Below are 14,479 nucleotides of genomic sequence, written 5' to 3' on the forward strand. Positions count from 1 at the left end.
AGTGAGCAAATAAGGGGAAGTCCACAGGGACAAGGAGGGAGCTGGTGTTGTATTCTAAATCTTTCTAGTGACTAAAAGCACTAGGGCATTTGAATTCACCCAATAATCCTAAACTAAGGCAATACCTATTCAAATTGTGTTCTTGTTCCTTTCCAGATAAAGCTACAATGAATGATCTATCAGTTAATCTCCCTAACTCACCCTTAGTATAAGCTGTCTTCTTACAGCACAACCTATCACAGGCTCATTTGGTTTAATTAGCTACCTGTCATTCCTAAAACAATGAAGCACATTTCTTCTTCCAGAGAGGTCTCAAATGGAAGACTTATCAACCAACTTCACTAACTCACCCCTAGTATAAGCTGTCTTCTTACAGCATAACCTATCACAGGCTCATTTGGTTTAATTAGCTTCCTGTCATTCCTAAAGCAATGAAGCACAATCAAGAACAACAACATGAACATGAATTATCTTAACATATGATTATGAGTTTCATCAAAGCCCTAGTTATTAAATTATAACATGAACACTACTGAAAATAAACTACTACAACTTGGTGCACCGGCTACTCCGGGCATGTCAATTTCACAACCCATGACCCCAATTTATAGTCAGTTACAATTCCCCCAAAATACCCAAATGTCAGAAATTAGGGTTTCACAAAAAGGTGAAATTGACTTACCTAATACACTGATAAAAACTCTAAATCTTCCCCCCATGCTTCTGTTGATCCAATCGCATCTACCCATGCTCTGATTTCTTCTCCAACTTCACCTATTCTACCAATTTCAAACCTAGGGTTTCTGTGAAGAAAAGGGGTTGAAATCGATAGAATATGTGTCTAGAGAGGTAGGGTAATGATGGGTTATGATTACAAGTAGCCATGATGGCTTTTGGAAGAGGCGTGGTGGTGGTTGAGGCAGAGGCAGGCGGAGTTGGTGGCGGACATGGTTTTTGCAGAGAGAATGGGGAAGAAGATGGGGTGAGCTCGATTAGGTTTTGGCTAGGGGTTGTTTGGTTTGTGGGATATAACTTAGGTGTTTGAGTGTTGAGCGGGATCATCGAACCTTGATGTTCGGTGATGAAAGGCGTAGGATGATAACTTCTGAAACGGATCTAACGGAGAAATTGAGACAGATCATGAGCGACCGTTGGATGCAAAAATACAACGAAACTGACGGCTCAAGATGGAGTTAGGTGATGTAGTGTAAGGCGGAGATATCAAACTTCGATGCACAGCAAGGGAGCGACCGTCGGATGCTTCTGAGAACTGATCTGATGGCTGAGAACGGAGGCGTTTTTGTGTGTAGAAAATGAGGTTGTGCGCACCATTCTGCGCGGCTTCCTTGCGTAACTCCTCCCGGCTTTTCACTACTTTTCTGCTCTATTCCGCTCCGCAATTCATCCATACTTTATTTATTACCTAAAAATGCAAAATTAAGTAAGAAAAATATTTATTCTTGAAAACAATGAAAATACAGAATATGGGATAAAATGTAGAATTAATGCACAAAAGATGAGTTAAATGCCAAGAAAATATATAGAAATATGCACTTTTTAGCACTCATCAGGCATACCCAATGCCCAAAACCCTCACCCAAGTCCATTTCCTATATCCATACCCGTTTCTCATGTAGCCGTCAGATTGGATCCATATCATCATCCAACGGTCGCCTCCTCTTCGTGCATCAAAGTCTGAAATTCCTGACCAACACTACAGCACCTAACTCCATCTCACGCCGTTAGTTTCGTTGTATCTCTTCATCCGACGGTCGCTGAAGGCTATGTTCCATCTTATCGTTGGATGCATTTCAGATGTATCGATCAAACGCCTATCACTCGCCTAACATCGAAATATGATGAGCCCGCCTCACACTCGAACAACCTAACCCTATACCCATCGCCAAACACTCCCCTCCTTCTTTCCATCGACTCCATCTTCTCCATTCCGTTTGCAGAGAAAAACTATGCCACCACCATCACCTCCACTTCCCCGCTCAACCACCACCACAACCCTCACCAAAGACATCATGGCTCCTACCAACTGAAACCCACTCTTCCCGTACTCCTCTAGCTTTCTATAACATCAATTCCTCGATCTTTTCCTCTCACAGGAACCCTAGGTTAGGGGTTGATGAAATAGATGAGCTAGAAAAGCAATTAGGGCATGGGAAAAGCAGGAGAAGAAGAGAAGGAAGCATGGGTCGAGACTATTGAGATGAAATCATAGAATTAGGTGAGTCAATTTCACTTTTTGGTGAAACCCTAATTTTCTGATAATTTGGGGATTTTTTGGGTTTTTGCTTGCTTGTATAAATAGAAGGTGTTGGGTGTGAAATTGGGGCATACCTGGACTAGCCAGTGTGTCATTAGGTTTAGGTTTAGTCTTTCTTTGTTTTCCAATTTCAATTTTTGCTTCACTGTTTAGTTCTTAGGTTTTGTTTAAATTTTAATATCTTTAATTCAATATCAGTTCATGTGAATGTATTGTTCAAATTCTGTCAATGTTAATCACCATGTTTGTTATGTTCTGATCCATGTTATGTTTGTGTTAAGCTCTATGTATGTAATGTTTCTTCACATGATCATGTAATTTCCCTGTTTAAACCTTAGAGAAGACCATTGAACCATGATGGTTAGCCATTAGGATGGTTTTTGTTGAACTCAAAATAGCTTAGGCTAGTTAGATTCCTAAAAGCCCAACTGACTTATGATTAGTGGTGCTGTAAGAAGACCACTAATGCTAGGGGTCAGTGGTGGCTCTAAGGGGTTAATCAACTATATTAGTTAGTAATCCACTGCCTAGTTGACCTGTGATTGCCTGTGCCTTAAACAGACAGCCAATACTAGGGGTTAGCTAAGGCTGTAAGGTTAGTTAACTAGCCATATGACAAAAACTTAACCTAGATGAACTAGCTAGGTGAACGGAATTCTCATCCATCTCCATACACTTCATTCCCATCCACAATTTCTCTCCCATGTTCTGTTTTGGTTAAGTTTTTCTTATTCTTTGCCACTGCCTTTGGCTCACTGCCACTGATTTTTCTTTGTTTCTTTGGCTCTTTACTTCACTGCCTTAGGCTCATTGCCTTTGTCCCTTTGCTTCACTGTCACTAGCTCAGAACTATCTAGGAAACTTCAACTCACACACACCTAGTCCATGTGGAATGATCCCTTGCTTACTTTCTATACTAAAACTTGGCCTTGTATACTTGCAAGTCTTTTGTGTGTCTTTTCTAACCACACCAGGGGCCATTCGGGGGTAAATAACTCTACATAACTACCGAATGTAGATATTTTTGGAAAACTAGTTTGGGTTTTTTTCCTCATCTTTGGCAGTAAACTAGTATCTTGTAACTACCGAATAAACATATTTGGTACTCAGTGTGTTATATTCGTAGGTTTATTCTACAAATTATCTACCGAATCTGGGTAGCTCATGGCATTCAATGCATGCAATAATCGGTTTTTCTTGTTTACAAAAGCACACAAACGCATGCAAATCGAGTATTTGAGTTTCTTAACACAATACCTGTGTTTTACACGCATCGTTAGCTTCAATATCGGGCGATTCTCCATTTTCTTCCATGAAAGGGTCGTCTATGTTTTCCTCTCCACAAAAGTTTGGATCATTCAACATATACCCCAAATCGTCTTCTCTAAACGGTCGTGAACCCTCAACATTTTGTTCTTCGTCATGATTCTCACCTTCTTCTTCATATCCATCCATTTTTGTAGTGATAAAATGGGTTTTCTCTTTTTTTTCCTTCACCTTCTTCTCTATAACTCTAACAACTCAAAAATGAAAAAGAAATGGAAAAAATGAAACAAAAATCATTCTAATACTGCACCGACTACAATCGGAAGTCTGGGTAATATTTTGGCTTCCGATTGCAATCGGAGGATAACAATGTTATCATATCCTCCGAATATATAAGGGTAATTTCGCCATTACGAATTACGCGAGATAAGGGCTGGCTATATTTTCCCTTTGGGTGACCTTTTTTGTTTTATTGTTGGCCCCTAAATCCTTTGGAGTGGCCCCTAAAAATGCGAGGATGTAGAAAGAAAAAAGGAAAAAAAATTTGGACCATTTCTCGATTTGTGCGTGTCATCCTTGCGCAGGGGCCATGCTAATCTTCTCTGTATCGTTCCAATTTTATCGGATGTCCCCGAAGGGACAAGCTGAATCGGCTGCTGACGCTATTTAAACGCACTTCTGTTTGGTCAAATGAGCGCTGTGGGACTAAATCAGAGGCCAATCTCTCATATAAGTCGCCATTTCTTGGACCTGGACCTCAAAGGTTCGGGGCTCGGTGATGACAAGTTGACTTCTTTTTATATAACCAAAAAAAGCTAGTTACAGCTGAACTTTGTCGACCTCTGGTGTTTTGGTCTGCGAGAAACAACAATGAACAAAACCACAGAGACCCTTTAAAAAAACGAGATTTTGATTTTGATTTGATAAACCCTAATAAAACCCATAATTAGGTTGAGGTTTATTGGACGCCAATTTCTCAGGAGTAGATGGTAAGTTTCAATTCACTCATTCCTTTTAGTTATTCATTTGCCCTGATTTCATCTCTAGCTATGGATAGATTTGAGAGCTAATTGATTTAATCTTCCTTGGAAATTTATTGATAAACCCATAGGTTTGTTTAATTGATTCTAGTATTAAACTGAACTTGAGTACCAGAAATGTTTTGGGGAATGGTCAGTTCTTGTTGCAATGAAATGAAAAGATGAAAAGTTTAGATGTTTTAGGAGTTCATTGACTGAATCTAAGGGGACTTAATCATGAACCTTGTGTTTAATTCTAATATGTTTTCGCATGTATACTGGCTATGTGTGTGTTTTCTTTTAAGCACTTGCACTCAAAATGTTTCAGGCACAAATTATAAATGAAATTGGTTTGATTGTATTAAGGCTGATCCGTATCTGTGGAGGATCCATGCTGGGTTACTGTTTATAATGTTAGCCCCTTACATCATATAGAACTTGTTGGTATGAGCTTGCTATGATTTAATCAGCTCTCTCCAAACGTTGATGAATTTCATTTTGAGGTTTTATCATTTGAAACTAGGTGCAAGAAATAGTGTAGTTGATTGATATCTTTTTCTACATTAGGTACAGCTGAGTTTTAGTGGTGCCTGAAGCCATTTGGGAGTATTCTGTTTCTGGTTCCTCAAATCGAGGGCAAATATGGAATAAAATGTTTATGTTTACTACAACATCTCAAAAGATCCCAGTGAGCATGTTGTTCCTGAAAGAGATGCACATGCAATTCCTTATCTTATCAATTAGTTGTATTACATATGAATCACCAAAATCGGATTGGTATGGAAGAGATGGCAGATCACATCCCTGAGAGGGTTTCACCGTGTGTTTAGCACCACATGCTTTAGATGAAGGGATTGTACCGGCAGTTTCTTTTGGCGAACTACTTGATAACGTATTAGTGATGGGGAGTTACCTGAACACACCAAAATCATATGCTTATGTTGTGAATACTCTTCATTCAGCTCAAAATAGTAATTGAATGCAAGTATGTTTTTCTATGTATAATCATTTAGTTTCGGTTTCCTTCGCGACCTGGGAAAATGTTCTTTGTTTTCATATACTGGCAGGAGTTAAGGTTTTATGAACTCAACCCCAGAAATTTATACTTTTTAGTGACTCAAGCAAGAGAAAACTTAGATGCCAATAAAAAGAGAAAAGGCAAAACCTTCAAATTCCATGGTATCTTTTTTTTTTTTTTTTTGGGTTGGATGTTTTTTTATGAATCCTTTTCTTATTCTTTTTGGTCTTTTGATGTTGGAACAGACTACACTGTTTATTGCAAGACTTACTGTAGCTGCTGCTGCTCTTGCTGGTAGATATGGTGTTCAAGCTGGGCACACATTCAAAACACGACTATCAACAGCTTGAATGCGAAAATTCGACGTGTTTCAACTGGCAATGACCAACAGGGAAGCAACTCTTATTCTTGACGTCAGGTAAACACCATATAAAACTCTAACTGCCGTTAACTCTCCCTAGCGGTACTAATATTCATAGTTGGCTAAGGGCCAATGACTCAAACTCAAAATTGGACAAGTTTATGACCCAAATACCTACCTTACCAAAACTTATGCCCCAAACACAAAATAGCTCAATTTAGTTCAAATGGACAAAGCCTCTTGATTTTTAGTTTTTAAAGTCTGCAAAAATATGTGGATCCGTTGTTTTCAACTTCTTCCTCTTCTGCTTCTAGATAAGCTTGTTGAGGAGGAGGAAGGGACCTTTCAATTCGGACTTCTTACATTAATTTTTGCCGGTGCTGGAGCTAACCTTCTGTCATGGTTGGTTCTCCCAAGAAACGCAGTTTCTCTTGGAGCATCTGGTGCTGTGTTCGGTCTATTCTCTATTAGATTTCTCGTGGTAAGGCTAATCAAATCTTCTGCCACCTATCAAAGTTCTTGTAAGAATGAGAATTTTGAGCTACTTAGTTTTATCTTAACTACTAGTAATGTTTTCTTGCAGATGTATTGGGCTGGAGAAAGATCCTTGAAATTCTTATACTGGGCCAAGTTGTAATCGAGAAGGTAATCCTGTTGTTTTTACTGCAAAAAGATTATAAGAGCTCATTTATATACGGAATTACCCTCTTGACATCAAATAATATTGGAAGCTATTATAATTACTCTAGCTTATGCAAATCTCATCTTTTGGAGAAAAAACTTTATGCCTGATGGTGAATGGCAAAAATATGAACAGTTTCTTCTCTGAAGTGCATAACAGAACTATGAGCACACACCTCTAAGCCGTTGGGTTTGATTTGCACTAATGTGGATCTCTGTAATTGCAAATCTAAATACTCATGGTGGACTAGTCAATGCTGTCTGAAAATCTGTATGGATAAGATAACCACGTCTAAGAACAAATCCTTCAGGAAGTAGGGTACTACTTCAAAATGAAGTAGTGTACCCAGGAAAACCTAATTTACCCCAAACTCATTCGGGCACTACTTCAAGGGAAGTAGTGTCCGAAAGTCCTCACTAAGCAGCGCAGCTTTAGCCAAAAAGGCTATCCCTCCTTATTTCCTGGGCAAAACACTCATTCACTTCCATTCATTTAAAACGCACTATCCATAGTCCTTGTTCTAGCAACCAGTATTAAATATTCAGTTATGGATAAATTTTTTGGTGCATATGAGGTTGAACTCGGGTCATTAGTATCATGACCAAATAATTTTACCGTTCTACCACAAGAATATCAGTGGAAGAGAGAGTTTTGTATAATTAGGAACCCAAATTTAGCTAAATTTGGACATGGTTAAATAACTAGGGCTAACGTTAGGACACGGTGATACCCGTAGTTGGGAAAATAACTAACTGTTTCCATTTATAGATTCAAAATGTGATAATTATAGATAGATTATTTAACAAAAATGTGATAATTATAGGTGGTTCATTGTTAACTGAAAACAAAAAGGAGAATATTTAAACAAAGATCAGTTTATTTTATTTTTTCGTGAGTTCTTCTTTATATTTCTTTGATAATAATTCTCGGGTTGCAGGGTCAGGATGGCCAACGTTGGAATGAATGCTGCGGTGATTCTCTTGTTTCTACCTTTAGTGTTTTCTAACGTGGCCGACGCCGCTAGTTTACGAATCAACGGTGGCATTCCTACTGTTTTTGACGTTTTAAAATTCGGTGCTGTGCCTAATGGTCGTGACGATTGTTCCGAGGCTTTTGTGCAAGCATGGAATGCCGCATGCCACCATCCAGGAGGCAACGCTAAACTTGTTGTCCCACCAGGAAACTATAAACTTCTCCCGGCTGTATTCCAGGGGCCATGCACTAGCGAACAGATTGTTGTTGAGGTGCAAGGAATTGTTACAGGATCAGATCAGGTAAGTGATTACGAAGAAAGTCAATGGGTCCTGTTCGAAAACATAAATGGTTTGCTTGTTACCGGTGGAGGAACTTTTGATGGTAGCGGTAGAAAAACATGGAAATATAACGACTGTGCCTCGAATCCCGATTGCCAGCCTCTCGCTGCTGTAAGTGTAGTATATATCACAAATTCATAGTAAACTGTATTATTTTCGCCGAAATTTAATGCTCTCTCTTTTTCTTCGCAGGGTTTGAAATTCATGAATGTAACCAAGGGCATTGTTAAACAAGTCACTTCTCTCAACCCACAAGGATATCATATGGCACTCGAAAGATGCGATGATATTGAGATAGACGGCATGCACCTTAATGCCCCAAAGACTAGCCCTAACACTGATGGTATCCATATCAGTGCATCAAACAACGTCAGGGTTTCCGAAAGCACTATTGCAACTGGTGGCAATTGCATCTCTGTTGACCAGGGTTCCACGAATGTGCCTGTCCCCAAAGTGACCTGTGGCCCAAAGGTTCTCACTACATTTACCCAGATGTAATCATGAAGGATGTCAAGACCCCAATCATCATTGGATTTGTGTGTTTTATCTTTGTAGACTTAACAGCCTTGAAAAGTGGAGCGATGTTCACTTCGTAAACGTTCATGGAACCTCAGTTTCAAATTACATTGATTTATGTGTTTAATTTTTGTTCCATGGAACGTCAGTTTCAAATGTTGCTGTAAATATCAGTGATTTCTCGACCTGTGACCATTTCTCTCATTAGTGGCAATCTTGTGAACTTCATTCTGATCTTGTACTACAGAAAATTCACTCAAATCATCAAACCAAAATTTTACTCTCCAAACTTGTTGAATTATTAGTAATTCGAATAGCTTAAAGGTGTATGCTGATGGTGCACTAGTCTTACACTATTAGTATATATTGCATTTGCATTACACTATTCGTAATGCACACCAACATTGACCCAAAATTGATTGTTTTAGACTTCCATTTTTTTTAATTGCTATACTGCTTCATTTTACACAAAATGGAGACCAAACCAGCAAAAATCAAGTAACAGGGATGAGACTTTATTTCTTTTCGTAGACAACCAGTATTCAATTTTGGGAAGTCAATCATTTTTGTCTCTACTTTGAAATGTCAGATTCAAATACTATCCACTTGATGTAATGAGATAGATATGCCTCTTATCCTATCAATACCATCCCTACCAACAAGTCTATAAATAGAACTTTCCATTAATCAACATTTCACACTTCATACGCTTTGAGCCTAATCTCATGGCTCCTTCAATTCATATGCATTTTCTTCTATTTTCCGCTATCCTTGTCTGCTCTAGTGTTCTAGTGCAATCTCAAGTTCCCAAAAACCAAACATTTCAGTTCATAAATCAAGGTGACTTCAGCGAGTATATCGTTGAATATGATGCAAATCACCGTATTGTAAGAACAGAAGAAGATACATTTTTTAACTACCCATTCCGTCTTTGTTTCTATAACACTACTCCTAATGCATTCATTCTTGCACTGCGAGCTGGTATCCCAAATGATGAAGACTTAATGCGTTGGGTATGGGATGCTAACCGGAACGACCCTGTTCGCGAGAATGCTACTCTGACTTTCGGCCGCAATGGTAATCTAGTATTAGCTGATGTTGACGGTCGGGTGGTTTGGCAAACCAATACCGCAAACAAAGGTGTTACTGGTATTTCCTTGCAGCCTAATGGGAATCTAGTACTCCAGGATAAGAACGGGAGGTTTGTGTGGCAGAGTTTCGATTATCCGGTTGATACCCTTTTAGTAGGTCAATCTCTTAAGCTCAACGGTGGGAGGAAACAGCTCGTTAGTCGTACATCGGATGTGAATGGTCGAGATGGTCCTTACAGTATTGTAATTGACAAAAAAGGCTTCACAATGTATCTGAAAACCGCAGGTAAATCTCTACAGTATGGAGGTTGGGGAGGTGAAGGCCTTCTGAATGTATCTTTTGATGCAGTCCCTGAAGATCAGAGTATTACTTCTTATGAACTAACACTGGCTTTTGGTGAACAACAACAACCAAATACCCCGACTCGACATTTACTTCAATCGAGACCAGTAGGAAATTCAAGAGGGATTATACTTAAGAAACTCAACTACAATGCAACTTATTCATTCTTCAGGTTAGAATCAGATGGAAACATCAAAGTATTCACTTACTATACAAACACATCGTACTTAAAATGGGATCAAACTTATGCATTCTTTGGAGATGATGTGAGGGAGTGTGGGTTGCCATCAAAATGCGGTTCATTTGGGTTATGTGACAAGAGGATGTGTATTGCTTGTCCTAGTCCAAAGGGTTTATTAGGTTGGAGCGAGAGTTGCAAACCTCCTGCAGCGCCTTCATGTAAGACTGGTGGTGCCACCCCGAAATATTACAAGATTGCCGGTGTCCAACACTTTTCGAGTCCATATGATGAAGGACAAGGACCAATCAAGGTGACTGATTGCAGGGATAAGTGTAACAAAGATTGCAAATGTGCTGGTTTCTTTTATAGGGAAGAGTCCTCCAAGTGTTTCACTGTTCCTGTGCTTGGTACTCTTATCAAAGATGTCAACACTTCCCATGTTGGATATATCAAGTACTAGTAGAAGAATTGGAATATATCTTCTTCTTGTATTGTATAATAATCAAATTATGTGAAGCATAATCTTGTTGTGTAATCAGTTTCATAAATTTATCACTAAATCATGAAATTTTTCAACAAACTGTATATATTGAATTTAACCAGCCTGAAACCACTAAAATGGGTTGGAGAAAAATAAACAAGTTCAGAGAGGTGTACATGCAATTAAATATACGACACTTTGTGGTGCCATTAAATTCCATATAATGCATCATGTTGGAAACTTGGAAGGCTATTTCATACTTTTCTTCTTATTTCTTTACGAATTCGTAGCCGCTGATAGGGATACAAATTTATTTTGGGGAGTTCCTAAATTTATATAAGACAAAATATTGGAATGGTACACCCTCAAATAACTTGGCACCCCTGTTAAGGGCAATGTTGTGAAATATGAGTAACAATTTTGGTGGAACACAAAGAAATGCTTAGTTCTTGGACACATATGTGGAGTGAATAGGGACATCCTACTGAGATTGCTCTCATTTCATGTGAATCATTTTATGGGGTTGTTATGTTTTATTTTATGGGGCTACATAATAAAAAAGAATTGTGACATGGTGAAGTAAAGTTTAGCGATCCTTGTCCACATATCTTTATTACTGACTAAAAAAAACCTTTCAGAATTGGAAATGAACGCCTAATTGGGAAAATAAAATTATTTTCCCCAACCAATAGTGTTTGTTAAGGGGTATTGGTTGGGGGATAAAGTACGAAAATTCTAGAAAAATCTTTTAGAATTTGGGGATAAAGTGAACCCATCCCTTTTGGAATGAACGCGAAATTTTGGGAGGCAAAAATACTAAAATTCCTTTCCTCAAAATAAAAATCTAATAACTTAAAATCAAAAATCAAAATCATATCCCCTATCAATTTCAGTAAGGAGGAAGTCAAGGGTTCAATCCCCACCGTCCTAAAGGTTTGTAATAGATTAGTTGTATAGTGGGTTTAGCGGTGTTGGCTCTGGCAGTGGGGCCATTCCAACTGGTTGGGTTCGGGTAGGGGCTTGGGTCCGGCTTTCGCGTACCAAAAAAATAAATCATATCCCCATTTCCATCTTCACAGCCGGTATTCTCGTTAGGGTTAAGGATTTGAAACCTAAATATTCTCCACTTTGAAAACGATTTTTTTTTACAATCGGAAGTGATGAAGACCATGCCGGAAGTGATGATTACCATGCCGGTAGTGATGAAGACCATGCCGGTAGTGATGAATACCATGTTTGAAATAAATTGTGAAGACCATGCCAGAATTGAAGAAGACCATGCTGAAAAATGGTGAAGGCATGCTTGGTAACCAACATTCAATGCTGTAACTAATGCCGGCATGCTCGATAGAAATATATCAATGCCGGTAGTCAAAAGAAAAAAAATCAATTTTTCAGGATATGTTTACATCATGTGTCTGCAAAGAAATTTAAGCAACATACTATGCCGTTGGCAGTACTGACATGCTCGAGAATTAACTGACTGTGCCGGCAGTGGACTGATTAAAACCAGAAAAATTTCAAAACAGAATAGGTTTTGAATTTCAATACCAGAATTTTTTTTTTACGAGACAGAGGTCGATCACCGAAAACTCGACGTAGCGGCAAACATTTATGAAAATTTCCAACAAATGCCGGCATGGATGGACGACCGACAACAACGCCGGCACACTATGTTGGTGTGCAGACATTGATATAACTATGAATACCATGCCAATTTAGGTTGTTCCGGCATTGTATTCATAGTTTTATCAATGCCGGCAGGATGTTTTGCAGATGCAGCTATGGTGAATCCAAAGTTACATCTGGAGAAGATTCAACATAAATTTTGAAGACTCAGAGACATCTCTTTAGTCGCTATGGTCACTCATCTCAACCAAAATTTTTGAACCCAACATTCATATTTCTAATCTCTCCAAAATGATAAAGATTTCTATAAATCATTCTCAAACTAATCAATTAACATAATTAATTATTATTAACCACTAAATCTGATTAATGAGAGGTAGATTAGGAATTATATAAAATACTTAGATAATGGGTGACCCTAATTTGATATTTGAATTCAATTTTTGTCTTTTTTCCTTAATCCCCGATTAGTTTTTATATTCCCAAATTACGCTTAATTGGGTATGTTTCCTTTTGCCATTTGGCGGAATATTTGGTGGGAAGATGCTATAACAGCAGAGCTAGAGTTCTTTTCAACGGGGCTACTAATAATGACACTTCCGTTCCGTATCTCTTTCATGTCTTATTCGTAATTAGAATGTCGTTATCCATTCTTAGTTAAAGATTTTCTTGTTTTCTTTTGCCAATATTTTAGCCGAACTGCTACACTCAACGACGCTTTCTACCGCAAATTGTCCCGATAAGGAAATGGACGGACGAGATCCAAGCTCTCAACATTTTGATCGGTAAAGAGAATTTGTGAGTCCCCCCTTTTATTTCACGCGGGATGAAAATCGGGAAATCTCTCTCGGTCAACATATCATTTCCGCCATTTTAGTGATCCGCTTTTAGTAAAACTTTGCCCTTTTCTTATAAAAGAAATTAAAAAGAAAGAACATTTTACAATCATCGAGGTTGGAAAGAGTTCAACTTAGCCGCCGCCTGCAAGTTGAAAAATAACTAGTTAAATTTTTTGAAACCCAAAATCGGATAGGTCAGACCTAACTGATTATAAGAATTTTAAGCTAGACTAAACCTAGTTGATTGCAATTATAATTATTTTAATCCTCTAATCAACAAAAATTAGAAAATCGACTTGGCCGACCTGACCGATTGTGAAGTCCAGTTTGCTGGCCTTTAGCAATCTGAGCAGAAGCTTCACCATGGGCATGGCTAGAACCTAGTTAGTAATTCGTGATTCGGCAAATGTACGGAACGGCAAATGTACGAGTATTATACGGTTTTGTAAAATCCAGATTCGGTCCAAAATTCGGTCAACGTGACGTGATTCGTCATTAATTCGGAACGGCATACGTACGTGTATAATTCGATTTATAAATGTGAGTTCGGTTCTGAAAATTCGGTATCTATATATAACAAATAATTTGTATTTATAAGGTCATAGACCAATTTTTATGCATATGTGTGAGTTATTTAAGGAATAAATAAACTCAATATGATGATATTAATAATATATACAACATTAGTTATCCAAAAGGACGTCGTATGGTGGTTTAGATGCTTGGTTAGTGAGTTTGAGATCTCTCTCACCTTCACCTTCAAATCTCTTCAGTCGTTTTTGTTTCATAAAAATTACAACACGTCTAATATTCGGTCGTGTATGTTCGGGAGGCAGTAAAGCCCAAAAAGTGGAGTCTTTGAAAAGTAAAAGCTAAAGAATTTATGGCGAATTAAGCGGACGTATCATTCGGGATACGTAAAATTCGTGAACGATTCACGGATAATCCGGGATGCCATATAATAGGCGACTTGGGTTCGGAGTTGCAAACGTACGCAAATAAGACGGTAAAATTCGTGATACGGAAAAATTCGCGAATGATTCTCGAATCATTCGCGAATTTACTAACTAGGGGCTAGAGCTCTAGTTCAAGTGGCTAAGAGTCCAGGTAAGAATCTAGACATTTCTTTACAACGGGGAAGAGTTTCTGAAAAAACCTATTTTGAGTTGCATGAAAACTTAATAATAGAATGACTGGATGGAAGTTTATATCTATGAATATACCTGGTATGTGTGTACTTATTAAATAGGTATTGGACTTTGTTACTAATCATATTATGTTTATGTTAAAACTGTCTAAGAGTCTGGTTAATAATATTGATAGGTATAGGAGGGATTTTATGTGCGGAGAGGATAGGAAGTTTAGGAACATGCATAGTGTTAACTGGCTTAAGATGTGCAGTCCAGTGGATTTTGGGCGACTTGGTTTGAGGGATCTGGAGATCAATAATTTGGTTCTATTAAAA

At 38.2% G+C, this 14,479-nt stretch overlaps 2 protein-coding genes, 1 long non-coding RNA gene and 1 other non-coding gene across 5 annotated transcripts; 3 read left to right on the plus strand and 1 right to left on the minus strand.

Annotated features, from left to right (window-relative positions):
* Positions 1-4,079: 4,079 nt before the first annotated feature.
* Positions 4,080-4,182, minus strand: LOC113325658. Its single transcript, XR_003348109.1, has one exon. It is a non-coding gene; the product is annotated as a U6 spliceosomal RNA (small nuclear RNA).
* A 154-nt stretch (positions 4,183-4,336) lies between these two features.
* Positions 4,337-6,585, plus strand: LOC113322096. 2 transcript variants are annotated; one of them, XR_003346957.1, is made up of 5 exons: positions 4,337-4,530; positions 5,128-5,545; positions 5,824-5,996; positions 6,254-6,420; positions 6,523-6,585. It is a non-coding gene; the product is annotated as an uncharacterized LOC113322096 (long non-coding RNA). The 2 variants fall into 2 exon arrangements; XR_003346956.1 differs by lacking the exon at positions 5,128-5,545 and having other exon boundaries at positions 4,364-4,530.
* A 923-nt stretch (positions 6,586-7,508) lies between these two features.
* Positions 7,509-8,739, plus strand: LOC113322095 (exopolygalacturonase clone GBGE184-like). Its single transcript, XM_026570114.1, has 2 exons — positions 7,509-8,045; positions 8,127-8,739. The coding sequence occupies exons 1-2, from the start codon at positions 7,566-7,568 to the stop codon at positions 8,430-8,432; spliced, it is 786 nt and encodes a 261-aa protein (XP_026425899.1). The 5' UTR covers positions 7,509-7,565; the 3' UTR covers positions 8,433-8,739.
* A 398-nt stretch (positions 8,740-9,137) lies between these two features.
* Positions 9,138-10,641, plus strand: LOC113322094 (EP1-like glycoprotein 2). Its single transcript, XM_026570113.1, has one exon. It carries the CDS (start codon positions 9,176-9,178, stop codon positions 10,523-10,525), a length of 1,350 nt encoding a protein of 449 aa, XP_026425898.1. The 5' UTR covers positions 9,138-9,175; the 3' UTR covers positions 10,526-10,641.
* The last annotated feature ends 3,838 nt before the right edge of the window (positions 10,642-14,479 follow it).

The sequence above is a fragment of the Papaver somniferum genome, chromosome 11, assembly GCF_003573695.1.
Source record: "Papaver somniferum cultivar HN1 chromosome 11, ASM357369v1, whole genome shotgun sequence".
In the NCBI taxonomy this organism is placed as follows: Eukaryota; Viridiplantae; Streptophyta; class Magnoliopsida; order Ranunculales; family Papaveraceae; genus Papaver; species Papaver somniferum.